Source organism: Falco biarmicus, chromosome 10, assembly GCF_023638135.1.
Source record: "Falco biarmicus isolate bFalBia1 chromosome 10, bFalBia1.pri, whole genome shotgun sequence".
NCBI lineage: Eukaryota > Metazoa > Chordata > Aves > Falconiformes > Falconidae > Falco > Falco biarmicus.
In genome coordinates this window covers 18,974,566-18,998,732 of record NC_079297.1, presented here as the reverse complement: position 1 = coordinate 18,998,732, position 24,167 = coordinate 18,974,566, and the positions used below count along the sequence as shown (strand labels likewise).

The 24,167-nt window shown below is 61.4% G+C and overlaps 4 protein-coding genes across 6 annotated transcripts; 3 read left to right on the top strand and 1 right to left on the bottom strand.

The window, feature by feature from the left end:
• Positions 1–169: 169 nt before the first annotated feature.
• CPSF7 (cleavage and polyadenylation specific factor 7) lies at positions 170–11,544 on the bottom strand. 3 transcript variants are annotated; one of them, XM_056353516.1, is made up of 10 exons: positions 11,500–11,544; positions 10,653–10,771; positions 5,759–5,977; positions 5,045–5,148; positions 4,562–4,707; positions 2,603–3,011; positions 2,401–2,519; positions 2,131–2,299; positions 1,834–2,007; positions 170–1,695 (listed from the first exon to the last, which is right to left on the bottom strand). In XM_056353516.1, exons 2-9 carry the CDS (start codon positions 10,704–10,706, stop codon positions 1,839–1,841), a joined length of 1,389 nt encoding a protein of 462 aa, XP_056209491.1. In that variant the 5' UTR covers positions 10,707–10,771; positions 11,500–11,544; the 3' UTR covers positions 170–1,695; positions 1,834–1,838. The 3 variants fall into 3 exon arrangements, with proteins under 3 accessions (XP_056209491.1, XP_056209490.1, XP_056209489.1); XM_056353515.1 differs by having other exon boundaries at positions 11,461–11,528; XM_056353514.1 differs by lacking the exon at positions 11,500–11,544 and having other exon boundaries at positions 10,653–10,826.
• Positions 11,545–11,557: 13 nt separating this feature from the next.
• On the top strand, positions 11,558–13,818 carry SDHAF2 (succinate dehydrogenase complex assembly factor 2). The gene is made up of 4 exons (XM_056353545.1): positions 11,558–11,688; positions 12,283–12,506; positions 13,255–13,364; positions 13,532–13,818. Exons 1-4 carry the CDS (start codon positions 11,674–11,676, stop codon positions 13,660–13,662), a joined length of 480 nt encoding a protein of 159 aa, XP_056209520.1. The 5' UTR covers positions 11,558–11,673; the 3' UTR covers positions 13,663–13,818.
• Positions 13,819–13,959: 141 nt separating this feature from the next.
• SAXO4 (stabilizer of axonemal microtubules 4) lies at positions 13,960–16,355 on the top strand. Its single transcript, XM_056353530.1, has 7 exons — positions 13,960–14,356; positions 14,437–14,545; positions 14,625–14,724; positions 15,465–15,515; positions 15,629–15,892; positions 15,967–16,039; positions 16,126–16,355. Exons 1-7 carry the CDS (start codon positions 14,263–14,265, stop codon positions 16,254–16,256), a joined length of 822 nt encoding a protein of 273 aa, XP_056209505.1. The 5' UTR covers positions 13,960–14,262; the 3' UTR covers positions 16,257–16,355.
• Positions 16,356–17,259: 904 nt separating this feature from the next.
• On the top strand, positions 17,260–18,995 carry LRRC10B (leucine rich repeat containing 10B). The gene has a single exon (XM_056353529.1). The coding sequence runs from the start codon at positions 17,299–17,301 to the stop codon at positions 18,163–18,165; it is 867 nt and encodes a 288-aa protein (XP_056209504.1). The 5' UTR covers positions 17,260–17,298; the 3' UTR covers positions 18,166–18,995.
• The last annotated feature ends 5,172 nt before the right edge of the window (positions 18,996–24,167 follow it).

Here is a 24,167-nt window from a genome sequence, read left to right as displayed (position 1 = left end):
GAAGCCTCAGAAAACAACGAGGGCCAGGGACAGCAGGCACAGAGGCACTAACAGGCCCCACATACTGCTCTTCCCTCCCACAGAGCCACCCTAGAACACTCCCACCCCACTCATCACCTAAAAGACCATCGTAGGGAGGAAACGCGACAAAGAGCCCTACAGCGCCATATAAAAGATTGACAACGTCATCAAGTTTATTACACAATTTTCAACCTATCAGAAAGACAAACAAATCTAGTCACTGCGAGCAGGAGGGGCAGCGCCTCGCTGGGTGGTTAATAGGGGTTTGCTCTGCACTTTTCCCCACTATTTTGAAAGAAACTAAAAATTTGTGTCGTTAAGTAAAAAAACAGAACTCTCCCACCGAGCGCTCCCCCCAGCAGTCACCCGCTAAGCCGGCACCTCATGGTACTTTACAAGATTTTTTTTTTTTCTTTTTTTTTTTGTGTTTGTTTGTGGGTCATTTCAACCTAAAAGACCTCCGGAGCCGGGTTTCTCCTGTCCAGCAACAGTTCAGAGGGTGACACTGCCCGGCTGGCAGCCCCTGGGGCTGACACCCACCCTGGAAATCACCCCACGTCTCCTCAGCTCGCCCCGACCCTCATGGGCTCTCCCTCTCCTGCCGAAGGGACCCACACGGGGCCTCACAGCCTGGAGAGACACAGGGCTGGGGGGGGCTCCTGCTCAGCTGCCCACTGCTCTGCACAGATAGTCCCCTGCCCCACCACCCCTGGCCTGGCCTGCGTGACACAACCGAGCTGCCACTGTGTGTGGAACTGCCACATTGCCTGTCAGGAAAGGGCGGCCGGGGGGGGGGGACGACGACAGCTGGGGAAGGGACAGCACCCCAAGCACCCATGGGGGACAGGTGGTCCCCGAGGGCAGCTGGCTGGGGGCGTTGCAGCCTGCCCTGCCTCTTCCACTTCCTCTAAAACAAGGAAGGTGCTGCAGGAGAGGCTGGCTCTGCGCAGGGCCCTGCCGCACGTGTGGGAGACGAGTGAGCGCAGAGGTGGCATGCCGCCAGGCAAGCCGGAGGGGAACGCTGGGCGACCTCCAGCTCAGCCCCAGCCCCCGCGCCCCGGCACGCTGCTCCTGGGCAGAGTGGAGAGGGCGAGCAGGGACAGCAGGCCCACGGAGGGGATAGGCTGTGCTTCCTCTCCAGCAGGGGCAGAGAAAGGAGCGTGGCACCGTGTCCCGAGCTGGGACTGCTGGGATGATGGGCACAGGAGCGTCTCCAGACAAGGCCAGAGGATGGTATGTGGCAGAAGACCCTGCACCGCTTCCAGCGAACCCAGGCAGGGGGTCGGGAGCCGTGTGCCTCCAAGCCAAGGGGTCCATCCCCTCCAGCCACCCCCTGAAAGGGCTCACAAACCTCTCTCCATGGAAAAAAAGCACCATTTCTCTTTGGGTCCGGGTGTCCACAGAGCGGAGCAGGGCGGCCCAGGCGTTCCCCGGCTCCCCGCCTCTCCCCGGGAAGCAGCGGCAGCTTTGAGTGCGGGCAAGGGCTCAGGCCCCAAGGCCACGAGGTGTCGGTGGGAGTCCCGCCGGGGCACGGCACGGCTTTCCTTGGGCACCCGGAGAGCTGGGGGTGGCGGGGAAGGGGCCCAGGGGTGGGTGTAGAGCGGCCTCGGTCACGTAGTCCTGGTCGAGGTGAGGAGATACGAGTCCATTAAAAACCACTTACTGCCAAACTTCCTGCAGGGAGAGACAGAGGAGCAGTCAGAGCAGTGCCGAGCCCCCTTCCCGCCGCCTCAGCCCTCACCCTGGGAGGGGACCCCCAAGACCCCACAGCAATGGCACGGTACATGTGGCAGCGCCTCGGCACCAGCTCACCTGTCTCAGTGGTGCCGGTCCCTCTCTCTGTCCCTGTCCCGATGCCGCTCATGCTCCCGGTTCCGCTCCTGGAAATAGTCCTCGTGCCGATCCTCACTGTGGAGCAGGTCCCGGTGTCGCCGGCTGCTTTCACGGGACCGGCTGGGAGAGCGCTCCCGAGATCGGTGTCTTTTCCTGGGGAAAAGAAGAAAAAGCTTTTGGTCACCCCAGGGAAGGATCTCGCTGGGGTGGGGACAGAGAGAGCGAGCAGAGCCCCACGGGGGGGTACAAACGAAGCCACCCCGGCACCGCTGGTACCTGGAGGAGCTGCTGCTGGCGCCCGTGCTGTAGGACTTGGCTTCGATGCCGTGCAGACAGTCTTTGAGGGACGAGAGGAGGACGCGGCACCGCTCATCGTTGGCGACGCGGGACTGCTTGATGACAGCGATGGCCGTGAGGAGGGTCTCGATGGCGTCGCTGTAGTCACCTGGGGGGGAACGGAGCAGGGCTGAGGGATGTGGACCTGCCGTGGGATGGGGTGGGGGGGGACACGGCAGGAGGGGAGCGCAGGAATAAAATCACTGTTACCTGCGCTGGCGCCAGACACTGCCTTGGAGATGGCGCTGCTGGAGATCGCTCGGTTCCTGTTCATGATCTCCTCAAACTCCACTTCGCTCACAGGGGGAGGCGGCGGGCCGAGCTCCCGGCTGCACAGGAGGCACACGTGGGGGTCAGCATAGCCCCCCCAATTTGATCGAGAGGCATGCAGCTCCCCTCCGCCCTGTCTCACCTGCTGTGGTTGTAGGGGGCCACTGCCTTGCCGTAGGTGTCTGGTGGAGGACCCAGGGCTGCGTTGGGTGGGGGGAAGAAGGCGGGGTTGAGGTGCAGGGCAGGGGGGACAGCTCCCGGGGGTGGCACAGCCAGGTGGGGGGGCAGTCGAGGCGGCGGGGGCATGAGATGCTGGTAGTGGATGCCAGGTGGGGGCGGGGGGACGCCAAAGCCGGAGGAGAGGGGTGGTGGGGGTGGCATTGGCGGCGGGGGGAGCCCCATGAGGGGCAGGGCAGCGGGGGGGCGGTTGAAGAAAGGCAGGACAGAGGGGGGTTTCTCCACACGGGCAGGCGGCAAGGCATTCTCTGTCGGCGTGGCACGGCCATCCACTGAGTCCACGGAGTCTCGGGAGTGGGCCCTCGGCGGCACACCTGCAAGCGGCACAGGAAAGAGCCATGAGCCATGGCCGGAGGGCCTGCAGGTCTCGGAGACCTCCTCCTCTTCCTCCCCACCCGCGGCAACCAGCGCAAGGACCATCCTCTCCCGCAGCCCCGTGAGATCTGGCCTCGGGAGAGCTCAAGGTGCCCAGAGAAAGATCCAGCCAGCCAAATGTAGCCTCCGCTTCCAGGTGTCTCAGAGAAGGTACCAGCTCTCCAGCAAGACCCTGGCTGCGCGCACGGTGCCCCCAGGATGCTGCTCTCGGTCAGTGGGGCTCTGCAGAAGCCGCTGAGCAAGCAGGTTACAGGGACAGAAGCGAAAAGCCACAAGAAATGGCGAGAGGTCCCCAGCAGAGAGGTCGCTGGGTCCTGAGTCCCTGAAGATGTTAAATGACCCGGAGAGCCTGTGATCCTCACAGGGGTTCAGAAAGGCCTGAGCGTGGAGGAACACGAGGGGACAGAACCCAAGTGCCAACAGCAATGGAGCTGCTGGAGGAAGGAAAACTCGGTGCCCATCGGCCCTCAAAGAGGACAGGAACCCTTGCTGTGTCCAAAGAGGCTTAGAGGATGAGACAAGAGGAACGATGGAGGGCACTGCCTCTGCCTGAGCCCCTCAGGGGAGACACAGCTCCCCACCAGGCCCTGCTGCTCTGATGGCCACCAAATGGAGCAATTTTTGGGCACCGGCACTGCCGAGCTGGCTGCCAAGGGTTCATGTGAGCGAAGCTGCGCCGGCAGCAAGCCGAAACTCAGCCTCCCCGTGCCCGGGGGCAAAGGGTGAGAGAAGGGAACATGCCCTGCTCCACCAAAATGCAAGGGCAGGTCGGGACATGGTCAAACAGCGCATGGTGCTGCCAAGCAACAGATCACCACGGGCACCGGAGCTGAAGGAAGGGTGTGAAGGTGACAGCTACCCCACTGCAACTCAGCCAGGGTGCTTCAGGAGAAGGGCTTTCCTTGCATGAAACGGGCCATGGGATCTACAATGACCACAGCTGGCCAAGACCTCCTCATACACGCTCCTGCCAAGACAGTCCCTGCGGCTCCACAGAGCCCCCCGGCATGGGGCTGGGGCGTCACATCGCTGCGGAGTGAGGCGAGGACCACCTATTGCCATTGTAGAAAGCCCACGGCCAGGCCCCAGCTGGAATACTGCGTCCAGTGTTGGGCACCTTACCTCCGCAGGGATGGACAAATTCTGGAGCAGATCCAGAGAAGAGCTACTAATAGATATGGAGGGTCTTAGCTATGTTGATAGGCTGAAGAGCTTAAGCCCATTCAGTTTGGAGAGGAGGAGGAGGAGGCTACGAGGGATCTTCGCAGTGTGTGAGCACCTAAAAGGGGATCACAAAGACTCGGGTCAGGATCTAATCAGACTCAGCAGCAACAGGAAACAACCCCCAGAGACTCCTGGCAGTGTCCCCCCCACCCCAAGGTCTCGGTGGGTTCAGCCTGACAGCTCTGCTGGGGACCTGCGGGACCCGTGGGAGCTGCCGCGCAGCGTGGAGCCCCCCCGACCCACGGCGTGCCTTCGCCTCACTCACGTTTGCGAGCCTGCGCCTCGAACTGTGACAGGTTCTGCCGGGTTGCCAGCCTCACCTCCACCTTGTCCCCATTGAGGATTTTGCCAGGCAGAAGCTCCAGGAGTTTATGAACCGAGTTCTCAGAGGCAACCACCACCTCTGCGTACCTGTGGCAGAGCCCAGAGGTCAGCCAGCAAGAACCAGCCCCCAGGAATTCACCCCCTAGTAGGAGGTAGGGACCCCTGGCCAAACCCTGGCAGAAAGCACCCCGGCACCACCTCCCGCTGCCTTCCCTGGCAGCCAAACCCAGCATGGTGTTACATGCCGCCTCCTCCCTGCCCCGTGCTGTTTGGGAGTCTCTGCTTTACTATCCATCCCAGCTCCAGGCACATCACCTGTGCCAGCCAGGAAAAGCACTGGCTGCTCCCTCACTCCCCACAACACAGAGGATGTGGCCACAAGGGCCTGGCTCCCCCACTCTCCCGCAACCCCCTTGGCTCTCACCCTTTTGACTGGCCGTTGGCTCTGTTCTCTGCGAATTTCAGCTCCACTACATCGTAGACACCAACCGAGCGGATGGTCTGGATCAGCTGCTGGTCAGTCGTCCACTGAGGGGAAGAGGGGAGAGGCCGGTGTCAGCTCACACAGCCCATTGCAGGGCCTGGTGCCCCCCAGCTTAACCCAGACTCAGGGGGCTGGGACACAGCGCTGGAGTACAGACACCCCCAGAGCCCCTACAGGGAGTTTAAAATCAACCTCGAGTCTGAATCAGGCCCAGTGCACGGCTAACAGAGGTGCCTATGTTCTCTGGACAAGATAGACCCTTCTCAGAACCAATCCCATATCCATCAACGGGCGAAGGGGACTCGCCTGCGCAGCCCCCAGGATGGCAGAGCCAGGTGGGAGCAGCAGTCGCCGTGAGGGAGGCACCACAGGTGCTGGTCACTTGCCCCAGACTGGACATGAAGCCCCTCAGGTCTACAAACTCCTTTTCCCCGAGGATGACAAGGTCAAGCCCAGCTCACAACCTGGCTTGGTACACTGGGTCAGCATGGATTGAGGAGGAACAGCACCCCCAAAGAGCCCTGCAGCCCCTCGGCGGTTTCTCTGGAGGACCCCCACATGTGTACACACTGCAGGAGACCCAAACCGCCCACACCGGTGGTCTGGAGACCCCCCTCCCACAGGCAAGCACAGCCAAGGAGTGGTCACACTCACCCAGGAGAAGCTGCCCACATAGACGGCAGCTCTCTTATTGCGCAGCCCGCTGTAGGTGTACAGGATGGCGGGAGATTTGCTGTTGGGCTTGGGGGGTGGCTCCTGTCGGATCTCTGGGGGTGCCTCCGAGCTGCTGGTGCGGCTTTCGGGGGGCTGCGAGCTGGCTGCTAACACGTCGTCGTAGAGGTCCATCTGATCAGCATTACTGAACTCAGAGTCCTGCGAGGGGAGACAGCGTGAGCTCCTCCGTAGGGGGGAGACCCCGCGGGTGAAACCACAGCTCAGAAAGAGACCTGCGGGCTGTTAGGAGCCAAAACGGAGCTCTGCAGGACCACCCCATTCTGCCGGAGTCCTCCAACACCCCCCAGCAATGACGTCCAGCAGAAGCCAAATCCCAACCACCACAGGCGATACTTAAAAGTCATCCCACAGTGCCACCCTGCCATGCTGGGGGCTGCGGGTGAGCAGTGCTGGAGGTCACAAAGCCTCCTTCAGTTCAAAAGCAGCCGCCCCGGGTCAGCGAGCACTGGCGCGCACGAGCTCTTCGGGGACAGCACAAGCCGAGTCCAAAGGTTTCGCGCCCAAATCACTTGTCTTGGGTCAGTTCGCAGCCAGAAAGCAGCAAATCACTGCCATGAACCAAGCCACCACAAACAGATCCAGCGCCTGTTATCTCACAAGCCACCTCCCCATGCCGAGCCCTGTCCCCTCCCTCCAGTGTCACGCCACCATCTCTTTGACAGCGTGGCCCTCTTTCAGCGCTTCATTTTCGCAATGCAACTCCCCCCTGGCCCAGCAGACCCCTCTCAGCACTGTACTGCTCTTCCTCGCTAGTGGCAAAGCCACGCCGTGCCCTGGGCTTTTGGGCACCCCTCACTTGTGCAATCCACGCCAGCACCTGCTCTTCCTCCTGGGCAATGTGGAAATCCCTCTTGCACGTCCCCACTCCAGCTGCCCAGCTCTCCGACGGGCCAACACTAATGCAAGCCCCCCAGCAACGGGATCAACACCTCCTTTCCCCAGCAATGAGCATTACTGGCACTTAGAAACCAGGGTGATGGGCTCTGCTTCATGATCCTTGGCATAACGCTGGGGCATTTTTGACACATAAGGAGGTGGAGAAGGGAGGAATACTCCAGGAAGCAGAACCACGAGGCTTTACCCGACTGGTGACCTGTGCTGGCTTGATTTTCCTCCTCCCAGCTTCAACTACAAGCCTTTTGCTTTTCCGTCCGCTCTTCTGCTGAGCTAAAGCACCCGCCTCGCACAAGCAGAGGACTGGCTCACTAGGGTATCAGCTGGCCCGAGCAACGGGGCAAGACGCAACTTGCTACTCAGGGAGGCTACCAGGAAGCAGCACACCTTTTGTAAGCGTGTGAGGGCAAGAGTTCAGTGGTGGAAAAACCAAACGGCCTTGACAGATGAGCCTCTCGCTCCTTGGCAGGCACACGTTTCACAAGTCCAGCCTGGGGGTTCCACTTCCACCGTCAAACCCTGCTGGCCTCGCAAGCTCGCTCATTTTTGGGGCAGCAGAGCCCTCTTCAGGGTAGGAGCCACACACACCGCCTGCACACACAGATGCACACACGCCGCCTCCCCTCGGCGGCGCAGCCTTTCACGGCATGAACCAGCCGCCGAGGAAGCTTCTGAGCTGCGAACTCAAGTGTCCTAGATCTGCCTTCCAATTCCCACTCTGTTCTGGGCTATATTTAATTTGGAGTGTACAGTGAGTGCTGTGTTTACTACGGATCTTCAAACTAATTGCTCACCCGGATTCAGCATGCGCTGATCATCATTTCATGCTACAAATTACTATGTTAGGATCTGTCCCACGGGAACAACACACAGGTCCTGCACAGCACAAAAACCAGTGGTTCTGCTCCCAAATTTTTAATTCTAGGACTTCAAAGGCAGTTCGGACAACATCTTCTGCTAGAGATAGTGCAAGGTGATTAAATCCCCTGCACCGTGATGGTCAGGGGACAGCACATATAAAACACAGCCCTTTGTGAGCTCAGGGGAGAGGCAAGGAAGGGTGCGCAGCACACAGCTTTCAAAGGGTCACAGAAATACATAAAAATCAGACCGTTTTCCCCTAGATACTCTTGACAGCAACGTCCATTTCTAAGGCAGGTTCTAACTTCTGCATCTGGCTATTTCAGCTGCAGAGCTGATGAAAAGATTACAAGAATTTCAACTGGGAGCAGTATTTTTGCACTCATTCTCAAAACAGCTCAACTGTTTGTTTAATCCGCCTCCCACACTCCTACTCCCCCCAAATGCCTTTGGACATGGCCCAAGGCTGGAGGATTTCTGCCTCAAAGTTTCAGAAAGTTGAGAACAAAAACAGGGGGGCTAGAGGAGAAATTGCTCAGGAGCCCTCAGTTATGCTACTTAGTGGATGCTTCAGCTTGGGAGTGATTAGACATCCTCTGGGATGTCTAAAAATGCTCTCCTTTAAAAACTGACAGCTTGACGGGAAGCTGGTGTAAAAGTACTCACAGCCTAAGCACTCACAGTCCACTCTGCTGGTCTCTGCCCCTGCTGTCACACCAAATCTGCAGACCGTCACTTGAAGCCCATGGTAGCAAGAGGCTTTTGCATCACCCGCTGCCCCCCCAGCAAACACCTTCGCTGCCCTTCAAACCCCGACTCGACAAACGCGCTCCGAACCCACATGCGACAACTTGCCACATGCACAGGGATGAAGCCGGGCACCGGTGGCAATTACCACGTGTGCTGTGGGATTTGGAACCACGCCGGTGCCTCTGGTGTGCCACAGGGACCGTGGGGCAGCCACAGCACCTTCCCACCATGCTTTGATCCCAGGCGTGGCACCATGCACAGATTAACTCTGGGTTTGTTTCCACCGCCACACAGCCCGCGGTGGACGAGGTGTTAGAGTCGGCAGCCTTGATCACCACCTCCAGCTTTAAGAAGCCTCCATCTACTTGGCCGTGTCAAAGATCTTTTGTGTACTGTCCCTCAAACCTTCCAGCTAAATTTTTCCATGCAGTTTCCCACTGTGCAGCCAGGCTTGCTCCATCCTCCTCTCAACGCTGCTTAACTTCTTTAATCCCAAAGATCCCCCAGTCTTGACCGAGACCAGACCAGACCCATCAGAGACCCTCTGAGCAGACATTCCCGCGTCAACTCAGGCCACTGCTTTTGTCACCTTTCTGCTCCAGGCTTCCCAGGAGCCGAGCCTTCATGGAAAAGCCTACCTGCAGGCACAGGCAGGACAGGCAGCGCTAGCCCGTCTCTGCAGAGCGCCTGTGACGCGGCAGCGGAGTTCTCCCATTCCGTCCTCCCACCTGTTCCTTGCTCATGGGTTGTCCGCTGAGACAGTACAGACTTTCCAGCTCACACCTGCCAACATCACAGCTCTCCTTCTCCAGACAAAAGATGTCATGTCCACGTTCACTACTTCCCTTCGGCGTTCAGAGTAATTGCCATAAATGAAATTTCCTCGTTATTCTGTGCACTTCAAACCTCCAGCCCAGCGACCTCCACACATTTTCTTGATTTGCACCTTCCACCCTTATTCCTGCAGCAACCCAGCTCTCCCTTCCGCTCCCAAATCCAGGTATATCTATTTCCCAACTCTGCCAGAAGCAAATTGCATGAAAACATACAAACTGAGGCTACTCCTAAGCCAGAGCAGTTCCACGTCATCCCAGCACAGTACTAGATAGTTTAACTGGTGGGGAATTGGGGAGCTTTTCCGGAAGGACACAGAACGCAGCGTTCCAGTCGGAAGGTGTCCAGGCAGGACTGCCCGGCTGCTACAGGCAGCACAGACATTTGCTTTGCAACTCACCTTTCTCCTGAGGTTCCTGTTATTTGGGCAATGTCACAGCCACCTTGGACCCTGCCCTTCTCCGGAGCAACAGCTCTCAGCAGAGAACTCCTGCTTCTTCCCAGGTGGCTGGAAAGCGCCTCGCAGTCCCCTCAGCCCCAAGGCAGGTAACGCAATTTCTGCCATTTCCCCTTTTCCCTGAAGGTCTAACCCACAGCATCTTCTCACCTGAGAACCTCCCGCCTCCTCAGAACAAAGGCTTTGTCACCCTTAGCTCCTCTTCAGCTCTCCAGGAGCTCACAGTGATTCCCTCCTCTTTGGATTTTGCTTCCAGTTCATGCAGCTTGCCCTCTAGCACAGACCAACTTTCCTCCACGGGCTTTTCACAAAAGCTTTTAATCTTCAAACATCTGTGTTCACTTGCTCTCCCAGATGCCTGAACTCTCTAAAATCTGCTTCTCTAACAGCTACACCCTGCCCTTCTCTGTCACTGCTTCCTGCAAGTCCCACACAGCCCCAGGGTGGAAGAGGTGGCACACTGGCATCTCTCCGGCCGCAGCAAATCCCCACTAGAGCTTCCCGGCCTCAGCGGTCGCACGGGTTTGGTGCTCCGGGTCCCTTCACTGTGCAGTTCCCTGACAGTGACCAAATCCAGACTGGAAGAGTCTGGATTTCTCACTTCTCCAACAAGGCTGCAACTTTCCCCTTCGATCCCTGCTCATCACTGCCGTGGCAAATGTCCTGATCCAAACCTTGCCTCCCACCCTCAAACATTTTGTGACCAGCCCTGTGTTGAACCTCCAGTGAAACCTGCAGAAAGACCCTTTACTCATGGCTCGAGGCGGCAGCCGCCAGGATTTAGGAACGCCCCCAGCCCTCAGTTCCCCACAGGGACTCTCCAGCACTGTGCCACCCTTTCCAGGGCACACCAGTTGCACCTTTCACCTCCGCTTAATGTGTCCACCTCAGCCGGTGGGCACGTCCATGCTAACCGCTGCAGCACCTTGCTAACGAGCTGGCCGATGGCAGTGACAGTGCTCCCTCCCAGAAGGGGAGACTGGCAGCCCCAGCCCCATGGCCGGACGCATGGCTCACCTGGTTGAACTCCTCGTCGGCGTAGATATCAATCAGATCTACTCCCTCGGACATATTTCCAGAGGTGGGAGCAGGAACCCGGACTGGGACCGGGGTGAGGCAGGAAGATGGAAGGTGCACTGCAGCAGGGGGAGAACAGGGTCAGTGAGGCACCGGAGACACTCTGCTGCCCTCCCTCCAGCCCCCTCTGTCCCCGTCCCCCCCCCTAGGACTGTACCCCCCACTTCCCTGCAGGCACCGGCCAACCCCCCAGAGGGACCCACAGTCTCAGCCCACAATGGGAGCACAGAGCCCCGCACCCCCTGCCTGGGTCCCACCCCAGGGGGCAACCCCACCTCGCCCCGCCCCCCCCCCCCGCTCCCCCGGCTGAGGGCTACCCTCGGGGAGCAACGTCACCCCATTTCCCACAGACCTGACCCGACCCACCCCTGTGGGTAACAGCCCCCCTCGGGGGTCAGCCACAACCGCCCCCCCCCCGGGGGTCACAGCCCCCCCCCAGCCCAAACCCAGGAGCACCGACCCCCCCGCAGGGTGAAACCCACCCCGGGCAGCCCCTCCCCAGCAGCACAGCCCCCGGCGGGGAGGGAGGGACCCCGCACCGCTCCCCCCAGCCCCTCGTCCGCCCGAGCCGGGCTCCCCCTCCGGGGCAGTGCCGCCGCCCCCCCGGCCCACACCCCCCCCAACTGCCACTGGGGCCGAGACCGCCATAACGGTCCGGCGCGGCGCGGCCCGGCCGAGCGGCGGAACCCAGGGGGATGCGGGGAGGGAGCGGGGGGTCGCGGCCCCCCCGCCCGGCCCCGCCCGTTACCGCCAGCAGGCCCCGAGCGCGCGCGCCAACCGCGCTCACCGCCACCGCCAGCGCCGCCGCGCTACGCCACGCCCCTTCCTGCCAGGGCCACGCCCCTTCCGCCCCGCCCCACTCACCCCACCCCCCCCTCCTAACCTCCCACCCTCCCATAGAGTCGGACCGCCCGCTGTCACAGAGCGGCCCGGACGGAGGCTAGAGGGGCCGCGCGGGGCTATGGCGGCGACTAGGGTGAGGGGAGGGGGCCGAGACTGGAGTCGAAGGGGGTGTTACTGGGAGCAAGGGGAGTCTATGGGGAAGAGCTAGGGGCCTGGGAGAGGCAGTGGGGTCGAGGGAGGCTCTGGGGGCAACAGGGTCGCCGGGTGGTGGGTGGGTGGGATGGAGGTGTCGAGGGCTGTGGGCTGGGGGGTCGGGGGCGCAGCAGGGTCTGGGGGGCTGTGGGCTGGGAGGATCAAGGGCAGCAGGGCTCGGGGGGGGTGTCTATGGGATGCAGGCAGCAGGGTCTGGGTGGGATTGGGGGGCAGTTAGGGACAGCAGGGTCTGGTTGGAGTGGGATGGGGGGATTTGGGGCAGCAGGGTCAGGCGTGTGTGGGATGGGGCAGCAGGGCTCGGGGGGTGGGGGGATGGGGGATGGGGGCAGAAGGGTCTGGGGGCTTATGGAATGGGGGAAGTTATGGAATGGGGCAGCAGTCTGGGAGGGTGTGGGATGGGGGATCATGGCCAGCAGGGTTTGGAGGGGCTGTGTGTGCTGGGAATCTCCCTGTCCCCACTGTACTGGGGCAGCCAGGCCTGACGTCCCCTGCGCTCTCCGTGTCCCTTTCACAGCTCTGTTCCCTGCCCAGGTGGGCTCTGTGCCGGCACGTTTTGGGGCCAGTGAGCCTGCGGCGTGGCTACCGTGGGGACTCCCCGACAGACACAGGGAAGGATGTGCTGGAGATCCCCTTGCCCCCCTGGCAGGAGCGTCCTGATGAGCCACTGGAGACGAAGAGAGCCCGGCTGCTGTATGAGAGCCGGAAGAGGGGGATGCTGGAGAACTGCATCCTGCTCAGGTGAGATGCAGGGCACCCATCCTCCCTCCCAGCTTCTCAGCCACCCTCCACCACTTGTCTGCCTCCCCGCTGTCTGTCCTTCCCCACAGCACCCTGACCGTTTGCCCACTGCAGGCAGGGGCGGGCAGGGATGCCCTGTGCTTCACAGGAGAGATACCATCAGCCCTGGAGAGCTAAGGGAGAAAGGCCAGGCCAGGTGAGCATAGCTGCCCTGTGGTTCAGCTCCTTAAAGACATCACAGGTTTTTAATTAATAAGGAAGAGCCCCGAGCATTGCAGGAAGGAGTTTGGTGGGGTAGTGCACAGCCACAATCCAAAACCGAAGGAGACGTGATGTTGCTTGGGGGACAGAAGGTAGAGAGAAGGCGTGAGCCATTGGATAAATAACTGCAAGAGCTTTGCTTACGTGGGTTTGGGATGCAATGATCAGTGTTGCTGCTGGGCAGGACAGAACAGAGCCAGAGGCAGCTGGAGGCACCTGAGAGCTCTGAATGAAACTCTTAGCTGGTGGCTGAGCCAAAATCTTTTGGGAAGTGTGGATGTAATTTATGGGATGTGCAAACGAGACAAGGCCAAGTTGGGTTTCAGGACTGAAGCAGTGTTTAATGGAGAACAGGCTGGCTTAAGGCAGAAGGCAGGTCTCTTTGCACCCAGCTCCTCCATGTCTTCTGGCATCGTGCAAAGAGCTGGGTGCCAGCCCAGTTCTTCCTCCAGTCACCCACACTCATCCTCATACATCCTCTCTCCAGCCTCTTTGCAAAGGAGAACCTGAACCGCATGAGCGAGCAGCAGCTGAACCTCTACGACCGGCTCATTAATGAGCCCAGCAACGACTGGGACATTTACTACTGGGCCACAGGTACGGTGCCGATGCCTGTTGCCCTGCCTGCTCTGGCACTGGGGCATCGGCCAAGGCAGTGCCATTGCCCCAAGCCATGGGAGCTGGGCTTGGGGTGCGGGTGGTACTGGGTGCTTTGGGACAGGATAGAGCAGTTCTTTAGCTGCCCTTTTCTGTTTTTACCGCAGAAGCAAAGCCCACGCCGGCTGAGTTTGAGAACGACGTGATGGCTATGCTGAGGGAGTTTACCAAGAACAAGAAGAAGGAGCAGAGGCTGCGGCAGCCAGACCTGGAGTACCTCTTTGAGCCGCCCCACTGACAGGGGTGCCATCTTCTCCCTCCCCATCCCCTGGAGAAGAGGAGGGACACCAGGCCCTATGGAAATGCTACTGCTGCCCTCCCTGTGGCCTTCCTCTTCCTCTGGCAGCGGCTCCCTTGGACTCTCAGGGCATGATGAATAAAGCTGTGGCTGCTAGCCCTGCTGCTCCTGCTGTGTTGTGAGCTCAGGCCTCTGCTCTTCGACGGCATTGGGAGTGGGCGCTCGGGGGAGGCAGCAGCAATCTGAGCTTGTTCCGGCACGTGCCAGCTCACTGCTATACCCAGCTCTTACCTGTCTCTTTGAAACCCTTTTTCTGGGGGTCCGGGAGACTATGGCCCCCTCTGCAGAAGGTTGAACTGGGGCACCCTGCCCCCCTGGTGGCCTCCGCAGGGTATCCCCACCGGGCCAGCAGTCTCCGGGCAGCAGTGACAGTCTCTCTGTGGCCGAGGTGCCCATTTGTCACTGTGCCAGTTGCTAGGAGACAGTTCCCATCCAAACATTCACTTCTGCTGGGACATTCCACAGCCAACCGTGGCGCCTGCCTGTCCGTGTCTCTGTCCGGGTGCTAGGCTGCAGTCCCTGTCACAGGACTCGTGTGCCATGGGCCTGGGCACAGTCTCCTCAGCGAAGGCACACACCAGAGGAAGCACCGACCTCATTAACTTCTACGCCACGAGCCATGCGTTGGCCCATGGTAGGGTGTCCCAAAGGCCTTCCCAGAGGTGGGGGGTGCTTGTTCCCAGGGCTGAGCCCCATCTCCCTGCTGTCACCCAGGCCAGCTCCGTATTCCTCCCTGCCTCAGCCACCACATCGTCACCGGCTACGTGTCCAACAACCGCTCAGCCATCTCTTGCCTGATCTCCCCGCACAGCACAGCGGAGGGGTAGGTACCCCAGCTATGGGAGGGTGGGGGGCAAGTCTTGGGTCCACTCCATCACAGCCACACTGGCCTTCCACTGCAGCCACTGCCAGGACACCACCACATCCACCACTGCTGAGCACTTCAAGCCCTTCTGGTTCCCTGATGGCCGGAGCCTGCTGCCCTGGCATGTCCACCAGTCGGTGAGCAAGTACCTCCAAGAATTCCCCCCTTCCCTGCCTCCGCACCAGGGCGGTGAGTCCTCAGCACACGCAGCTGCTCCAGGTGCCCCCCAAAACATTCAGGGAGCGTGGCAATGGGAGCTACTGCACTGGTCCTGCCCAACCAGGTATGATTTTGGGGATGCCCATGGTCCCAAGGCCAGCTCCATCTGCAGAAGGTTTTGGGGTGCTGGTGGATGTGAGGAGAGCTCCATCCTCAGGAGGGTTTGGGGGTTCAGTTGTCCCTGGGCCAGCTCCATCCCCATGAGGGTTTGGGGTGCTGGTGGTCCTGGGGCCAGGTCCAACTCCAGGAGTTCCAGGTCATTGGTGGTCCTGGTGCCAACTCTGACCCCAGGAGGTTTTGGGGGTGTCTGAGGCCCCCTGCCCTGTGTCACCTATCCCTGCCCACCCCGTAAAGGCAGGGGCACAGGCAGGGCCCACAGGCTGCATCCAGCACTGTGACACTAGGTAACACCACAGCTGGCTGCGGGGCTAAGTGCAGACAGGGCTGGGGACAGGGTGGCTCCCTGCAGATGTCCTGCAGAAGACTAACATCAGCACAAAGGAGCAGTCTGGCTTCACCAGGGCCACCCTGAAGAGTGACAGTGTCCTGCCAGCTCTGCCTGCCCAGCCCGTGAGCCCCCACCCCACCAGGTCCCCTGTCCCCCACCAGCCCCCTTGACCTTCTGTACCCCATGGGACACATTTTTTCCCTCCCGCAGCTCGGCGTTAAAGTCACCACGACGGATTACCTGCCCTCCATGTGCAGCCACGTAAGCAGGGCGAGGCGAGGGGGGGGGGTCTGCAAGGTGAGACCCCCATCAGGCAGAGCTGAGGGGCAGGGTGGGGGACGTGGTGTCCCAGCTGCCCTATCTCCATCCTCCAGCAGGGCGAAGAGATGCTCCCGGTGCTGCCAGCAGGCTCCGAAAGAGGCAGCAGGTTCAGGCAGGAGGTGCCAGGCTCCCTGGACAGGATGGTGAGCAGGACCCCATCCCACCCCCCACCCGCTGTGCCCTCTCTGTCCTCACCCGCTGTCCCCACGCAGGGCTTGTCCGTGGTGGACCACACTGTCCCACGCATCTCCCGAGGGCTGCAGGCACCCCGAGTGACCCAGGTTGCCCAGCTGGGACAGCAGGGTGCTGGCAGGAAGGTGGGTGCAAGCATAACCCCCTCCCCATCCCCATCCCTATGGGACCATGCACCCAACCCGCCTCCATCCCCCAGAAATTGTTGGGGTTCACCATTAACTATGGCCAGGACGTGACCCCCCGCCCGACCGGGTTCACCACGGCACCAGGTAAATTGGGAGTGACTGTGGGAGTGGGGCTTGCAGCCCCCGGCGGGGCTCCAGCCTCACCACTCTATTTCTCCTGGATTTTCCAGCCTGGTGTTGGCGGGGTCCGACCTGGATGCCAGGATGTGTGGGGGGCATCCAGCCCCAGCGCCCCAGCGGCTTCAGCACCAACAACCACCCCACCAGGCTGGAGGACATCGGTGGCCACCTCGTGGCGTGACCCCCCCGGGGTGACCACCGATGCAGCAGCACCCCGGGGGTCTCAGCCCCCGGCTTCTTTGGGGGACACCCAGTCCCTGACAGAGAAATAAAGAGTGAAACCCAGATATCCTGGGCACGATGTCATTGTCACCCCCGGCCCCCCGAGACCCCATGGAGGGGCTGTGCCTGCCGCAGCTGTCACGCTGGGGGCTGCCTGCGCCCCAAAGGCTGGCAGGAGGATTTGGGGGGCCAGTGGTGCCGCCTGGCCAGTAGCCACTGGAGGGCTGTACAAGCCCGGCTTTCCGCTGGCTTTGGGATGACACAGCTGATTTGCGGCAGGGAAAATCCAGGCAGGGCTGGCTGGGGTGGGCAGCGGGAGGAGGAGGAGGAAGGAGACCCCCAGCCTGCCTGGCAGGACCCAGCAGGGTGGGCAGCCATGGCATGGGGTTCGCTTGGGGGTCTTGGTCCCTACCCTCCCTAGCCACGGGGAGTGCAGCCAGACTTGGTGGGGTGAGAAATGGAGGGAGGGGCTGCAGCAGCTCCCTGGGGGTCCCAGGGAGGTGGGTGATCAGAGAGGGGCCCAGCACCCTGGGAGATGCTGACCCCCGGCTGGCAGGGGTCCGGCTGGGCAGGGGAGGGGGGTGCGTGGTGGCGCTGGCTGGGGCAGGGCAGGGAGGAATGGGGCAGGGCAAGAAAGGTGTAAGGGCAGGGAGGGGCAATAGTGGGGGGCAGGCAGGGCAGCACAATGGTGGGGCACAGGTGGAGTGCAGGCAGGGCACAGGCAGGGGAGGGCACAGGTGGGGTGCAGGCAGGGCACGGGCAGGGGAGGGCAGGGTAGAGGCGGGGTGCAGGCAGGGCAGGGCACAGGCAGGGTGCGGCACAGGTGAGATGCAGGCAGGGCAGGGCGTGGCCATGTGGGCGTGGCTCCCCGCTGGGCATGCCCACCGCCCAGGTGCCCCGCGGGGCGCGGCGCCCCGCCCCGCCGCCAGGCCCCGCCCCCGCGCTGCCACTGGCCGCGGCCGTTACCGTGGCGACGGCGGCGGCGTGCGCCCCGCGGCGGGATGGGGAGCGGCGGCTCGGCGGGGCGGGGGGCGCGGCTGGCGGCGGCCGAGGGGCCGGGGGGCGAGCAGCACCTGCTGGAGGTGCGGGGCCGGCGGGTGCCCGAGGCCCTGTGGGCGCAGCAGGAGCTGCGGAAGCTTTACCTGGGCGACCTGGGGCTGCGGGAGCTGCCGGAGGAGCTGGCGGACCTGCAGCACCTCCGCACCCTGGCCCTGGATGGCAACGAGCTGCTGGAGGTGCCCGAGGCCCTGTGCTACCTGCCCCGCCTGGCCTACCTCTACCTGGGCCGCAATGGGCTGCAGGAGCTGCCGCCCGCCTTCGCCCAGCTGCGGGGCCTGCGCTGCCTCTGGCTGGAGGGCAACTTCCTGGCGCGCTTCCCCCGCGCCCTGCTGAGCCTGCCCGAGCTGCGCAGCCTCCAGCTGGGCAACAACCGCCTGGCCCGCCTGCCCGCCGGGCTGCCCCGCATGGCCGGCCTGCAGGTGCTCTGGCTCTATGGCAACCGCTTCGAGGAGTTCCCGCCCGTCCTGCTGCGCATGGCCCGCCTGCACCTCCTCGACCTGGACCGCAACCGCATCGCCCGCTTCCCTGACCTGTCCGGCCTCCCTGCCCTGCGGCTCCTCTCCTACGACCACAACCCTGTCCGGCAGCCGCCCTGCGTGGGAGACACCGTGCAGCTGGTGGGCGAGGGTGCGCAGGAGTTCATGGAGGCACGGCGGGAGCGCCTGCAGAGCCTCCAGCAGCAGGAGGAAGAGGAAGAGGAGGAGGAAGGCGCTGAGGCGCCACCGGCAGCCCCCGAGGATGGCTCCCCGCTGCTGGAGGACCGGGAGGGCAGCTTCGCCGCCCCACCGGGCTCCTCAGGGGAAACCTGAGCCACCGCGCTGCAGCCGTACACCCACAGGGATGCACCTTGGAAGGATGGGGAGCCTCCACAGGGCTCCCAAGGACCACTGCCACTCCCAGCTAGGGCTGGGGAAGAAAGAAGGTCACAGCCTCCGTGCAAAGGAAAACATATGATCTGAGGGACCGGCCTCTCTCAGTCGGGACAGCAGAAAGCTGCCTCCTGGATCTGCAGGGCTTGTGGGTCACCGCTGGGATCCACAAGCCCACCACCTTACAGCATCCCACGTAACCGCAGGGTGCCTTGGATGGGGGAAATGGCCCTGATGGGTGACCCCACAGACCCCACTTGCCTGCTGGGCAGGCCCTGGCAGGCAGCACGGTGCTGCTGAAAGCCAGGCATCCCTGCGATGCCTGCCCCGAGCACAGGGGCCTTCCTGCCACATGCTGCAGCCACCTCCACATGTGTCCTTTGCTCCTGGCTCTGTGGGGCAGGACAGGAAAAAGCAATGCCGTTTGCATCCCTTCCGCATGGACCCTTTCACCCTGAAGAGCAGCAAGGTTTGAGAGCAAAGACGCAGACCCATTCTCACCCCTAGACCCCCGTCTCACTGCTGGAATTGGTCTGGAGGAAAGAGAGTTTTCCACCAGGCTTCTCCCAGCCGTCAGGGTTGGGAAGGAGCTGATGGAAACTGCACCTGGGCACAAGCACTGCCTGTCTCGAGCCTGGAAAGGTTTTGCCTCTGTACAGGAAGAGGAGTCCCAGCTCTGGCTCTGTCTGCCCCAAAACGGGCACCAAAGCCCAGGCTGCCGCCTTGTCCTTCCTCTTCCCTTCCTTCTGTGCTGTCTGTACCAAACTCAAGCAATAAAAAGCACAAACCCAAAAAAACCCAGTGTGAGAAAAAGGTGGTGGGGTCTCTTCTCTGGGGGCTTGTGACAGGGAAGGGCCTGTTTGGCAGCCCCTTGAAGCGTAGCAACATGTCCTGGTGCAAGACCAGCAGCTCCTATTTTTGCCATTCAAGGGAGCCCTGTTTTCCTCCGCCTGTCTCCATGCCGTGCTCCTGCTCTCCGCCGAGCCATGCTGGTGCGGCAGGGAGCTTGGCCACACTGGCACCAAATGCTCCTTCTGAGGACTGGGGCTTGTTGGAGGTTTCAAACCGCGCATCCGCTTTTAATTGCGAGGGGTTTGGGTTTGGTGGCTGGGAGGCAGCCAGCGCTCCTGCCACATCCTCTTCCCTGCTGGCAGGGCAGATGCTGCCCGGCTTTTTCCCCCCCTCCCCACTCTGCAGTGGGAACCGCGGCTATTTTAGACCCAGTGGAGCATCCTCATCTGCGGGATGCTCAGGGCCTGTCAGCGTAGGCCCTCCGGCAGCTCAGGCTGATGAAGCCCCCACCTTTTCAGCGGTAACATGGTCCCAGTCCCATTCCCACTCGCAGATGGTGGATTTGGGGCTGGGCAGGAGCTCAGGTTGCTCTTCCCTTGGGTCTGGGTCTGCTCACGCAGGGACAGGGACAGGCTGTTGGTCCCTCTTGCCACCCCGGCAGCCTTCACCGTTGGAGCTGGTTGTGAACAGGGGGGTCAAAGCATCCTGGCATGGGGCACAGCCAGTCCCACATGTGGCACCCTGGGGTGCTGATTGCAGCAAGGGGGGCTTCCAGCACCCAGGGGTGCACTGGGGACGTGCCATTGATCTGAGGTGCTGCTGCTTTGCCTGGCGAAGATGTTGCTGCTAATTAGCAGGTAATTATTCATCGCTTCTCAGGGCGCTGGCCCTGGTGGGGACCCACATGACTCCAAGCCCCAGCTATGAGCAACATGTGCATTTCTGGCACAACTCATCTGTTGCCACTAGCTCCATGCAGACCCCTCCAGCCAGCCTGTGCTCAGCAGGGAGAGGGGTGCAGGTGGCCCTGGGTGCCACCAGCCTGTCCCCACAGCAGAGGCTGGATCCAGATGCTCTGACACCTGAGGAGGGGGCTCCCTGCCTCCCTGCAGCCTTTTCCCACCACCTCAGCCTTTTGCAGCTCGGGCTTTCATGCTTTGACTGGGAAAGGAGCTGGGTCGTGGTCCAGGCAGTGCGTTGGCAATCAGTGCAGTGACACGAGGGCTGGGAGCTGCTGCAGTCAGTGGAAACCTCACACGTTCCTGCTATGCACAAGTATTTCAGGGATGCTGGCATTGTTGAGCCCCAGCGAGGCGTGCGCACAGTGCATCATCCATACGTCTGTCTCTATATATATCCCTGCCTACTCTCCCATCCCCGCGTACAACGGTTTGTGGCCTCGCCGCAGCTGGGATCACGCTGCTATTTCCATCTGCTCCTGCTGGCTGCAAACACAAAGGAAGAGCTCGAGGATTGCTGCAGCTCAGGCTGGCTCCATGCAACAGGAGCACCGGGATCACTGCGTGGGGCCAAGTGTGTTTTCTTTTTGCTGTGTTCAAAGATATAGCATGATAAAAGCAATCCGGCTCTGGCATAACAGCCCAGACAGTGGCCAGGCTCAGCGGCACCGATGCCGCCAGTAGCTTGTTACTGCCAAAATTTCCAGGTTTGTCTCAGCTGGACACAAACCGGAGCCCAAATGGGTGCAAGCAGCAGTGCCCTACCCTGCACCAGGACGCAGGAGCTGGCCTGGGGACAGCTTTGTCCCCTGCTGTCACCAGCCCCTTCTAACACTGCATCCCCATACCTGAAAGGCGGATCTGGAGGGATGCTATCCTGGGCACAGAGGACATGGCTCTCCTGCCATCACCGCGTTTGGAGTTTCTTTTATTTATTCAAGGCCAGTGTTCAGTGAATTATTTAACACGGCCACTCAAGCCTTTGCCGTTAATGGCAGGCAGCACTTGGGCTACCAGGCAGCTGCTGCGTCCCCTGCCTCACACAGGCAGCTGCCCAAGATGTGGTCGCCCACCTCTGTCCCCTCTCCCCGAGCATATCCTAGTCCTCACCCAGCACGTCACTCCCGGGCACCCAGCCCCGACCCACCAGCACAACCCTGCCTGGCTGGGACTGGCCCTCACCCTTCTGGCCCAGTCACTGCCCACGGGGACCCACTGGCTGTGTCACCCAGCTTGGTGCAGGCTGGGGGACCCCAAAGCCCCCTCCATGGGGACCCCAAACTAGCCATGCTCCCACACCACTCCTGGGAGACACCTCCCAGCACAACCACTGCTGGCAGCCACCTCACCTTGAGCAAGAGGATGAGCTGGCACTGTGCCCAGGTGGCCAAGGTGGCCAGCAGCCTCCTGGCTTGTATCTGAAACAGCGTGGCCAGCAGGACCAAGGTGGTGAGCATCCCCCTGCGCCGGGCACTGGCGCAGCCACCCCTCAAGCCCTGGGTTCAGCTCTGAGCCCCTCACTGCCAGAGGGACATGGAGGGGCTGGAGTGTGTCCAGAGCTGGGCAGGGGGCTGGGGAAGGGCCTGGGGCACAAGGCTCTGGGGGTGGGTGGCTGGGGGAGCTGGGGGAAGTTCAGCCTGGAGAGGAGGGGGCTTGGAGGGGATCTGATCACTCTCTACAGTTACCTGAAAGGAGGGTGTAGGCAGGGGGGGTTGGTCTCAGCCTAAACATTTCTGTGATTCTAAGAGCTTCTTGCTAGGGCTGCAGTTAATGAACCCTCATTAATTGCCCTTGTTAATTGCCCTTGTTAGCATGCCCAGCCCTGCAGCCCTTGCAGCTTGGCCAGGTGCTCTGGGCAGCCCCAGGCTTTGCAAGAGGCATCTTGCAAGAGCCCCCCAGGATGCTCCAGGACAGGGGCTGTCCTTGTCCCCTCCCTTTGCAGAGACTCTTTGGAGTGCTTCACCCCCTTTGCCCCCCACATGTGCCCCCTTCACCAGGAGGTTCTCGAGCATGGCCTGCTCCATCCTCCTCCCTCCCTTGCACATGTGGCAGAGGGCTGCTTATTGCTTGGGAGGGCGATGCTCAGTGCTGAGGAAGGGATGCTCAGTGCTCAAAGAGGGATGTTTAGTGCTTGGGGGGGATGCTCAGCGCTGAGGGAGGGATGCTCAGTGCTCAGAGAAGGATGCCCAGTGCTGGGGGGGATGCTTAGCCAGGTGCAGGTGACATTGTGCCCCCTGTCCCCACTCTGACCAGCACTGGCTGTGGGCACAGCTGCCAGGGGACCGCAGGAGCTGTCCCCAATGTTCCCCTGAGCCCAGAGACAAGGCACGCTGGCAGTTACTGACTGTCCTTTATTACTGAGAACAGGGGCTGCCTCCAGAAAATGAGGGGCCCCGCTCCCCAAAAATAGGATTCTGCAAAGAAGGTGTCCTGACCCGCGCACCCCGGCCCTCGCCTCCCAGCCTCCCCGCCGTACCAGCCCCGGCCCTGCTGCCAGGATTAGAAAAGGGGGCAGCTGTCCACGGCCACCCACACAGAGCAAAGCCACTGGCAGTGGGGTGGCATCGCCAATCGGGCATCCCTTAGCTCCAGCCGCTCATCAGCTGGTCTAGGCTTTTGTCTTTTTTTTTTTTTTGTCCCCTTTTTTTTGTCTCCTTTTTTTTTTGTCTTTTTTTTTTTTCTGTTTTTCTGTATTTTACACACCAGTTGGATGTTACCGTCACATGAAGAAGAGAGATACCTGAACAAGATAACGGCTAAGAGCTCTAGAGTTAAAAATGAACACACAAGCCCCAGGGAGCTGACTGCAGACAAGAAATCCTTCCTGGGGGAGCGGGGTGCCCCAGGGGCGATGGGGGGCACCCCGCTTGGCACAGCCTGCCATGGTGCCCTGGCCCTGCCGCCCCTCAGCTCCGGCCCCTTCCCCAGGCATGTAAATCTCTTCTTTTATGTTAAAAAAAGAGAGAATATGATAAAAATACAAATGTCCCTAAAAGCATTATTATTACTGTAGTAGCAGTATTATGACTTCTCTCCAGATTGTCCAAAATCGTCTAAAGAGGGACTGTAGGGGCTGTCGAACCCTTCCTGGCCGCAGCCATGGGATGGTCCCGCTGCCACCTTGTCCCCAGGTGGCTTGTCCCCAGGTAGCCCCGAGGTGGCAGGGATGTCCCCCTCGGCAGGAAAAGGAACAAGCAGCCAGGCACCCCGGGGACTTTTGGGGGGTTCTGGTGCAGGCTCCCCCTATGCAGTGGAGAAACCCCATGGAGCACCTCGGGGGTTCAGCAGGTGTCCCATCCCCCGTCCCCCCCCAGCACCCTGTGTCCCCGCGCAGCCCGGTGGGGTGGCACTAACGCTCGCAGGGACGTGCCTGCTGTGGGGTGCGCTGGGTGCCTGTGCACGGGCTGGGACACGCTGTGATGGCGGGGACGGGGTGAAACACTCTCACGCTGCAAAACCAGCACCCCGGCAGACAGCCCCCAGCCTCGCTGGCATCTGGGGGACAGCTTGGTGACACCCCACCGTGTCCTCCCTGCGGGTGCGGGAGGGGTGAAGGGTGGTGGGTGCCACAGGGGCAATGGGGGGAGTAGGAAGACTGAGGCTGGGGGACCCCTGGCCAGGTGGGGTGGCTCTGTGCCGATGGGCACCCAGCTGCCTTTGGGCTCGCTGTGGGTGCCCACAGGTGGCCGTGCCCTACCTGAGATGGCTGCGGAGATGGCAACACCCACCCTTCCTCTCCTCCAGAGGGCTCGGACTACGGGGATGGATGGTGCCACCCTGCAGCCAGCCTGGAGGGGCTCCACTTACCCAGCATGGGAATGGCAGGACACCCTGGGAGCCCCCACAAGGACACACAGATGCTGGCCACTGCATCCTCATCTTGTGCCAGTCCTGGTGGAGGACCAAGAGGCACCATTGTCACCTGCTGGGCATGGTGACAGGCAGGGATGTATCCCATCACACCCAGTGCTGCTGTGGTCCTGCCAGGAGCCATGTCCACCATGGTGAGCCACCGCTGGCCCTGCTGGTGCAGGGTGGTGGGGAGGACCTGCAGGGTGTGACCCTGCTGGGTTACCCCATCTGTCACCCCCCAGGAGCCATCCCGAGCCCCTGCACCTCACAGTCCCAGGTGGGTATTTCCCCACTTTGGGGAGCCCCTGTCCTGGTAGCTTCAGCCCTGGGGAGCAAGCA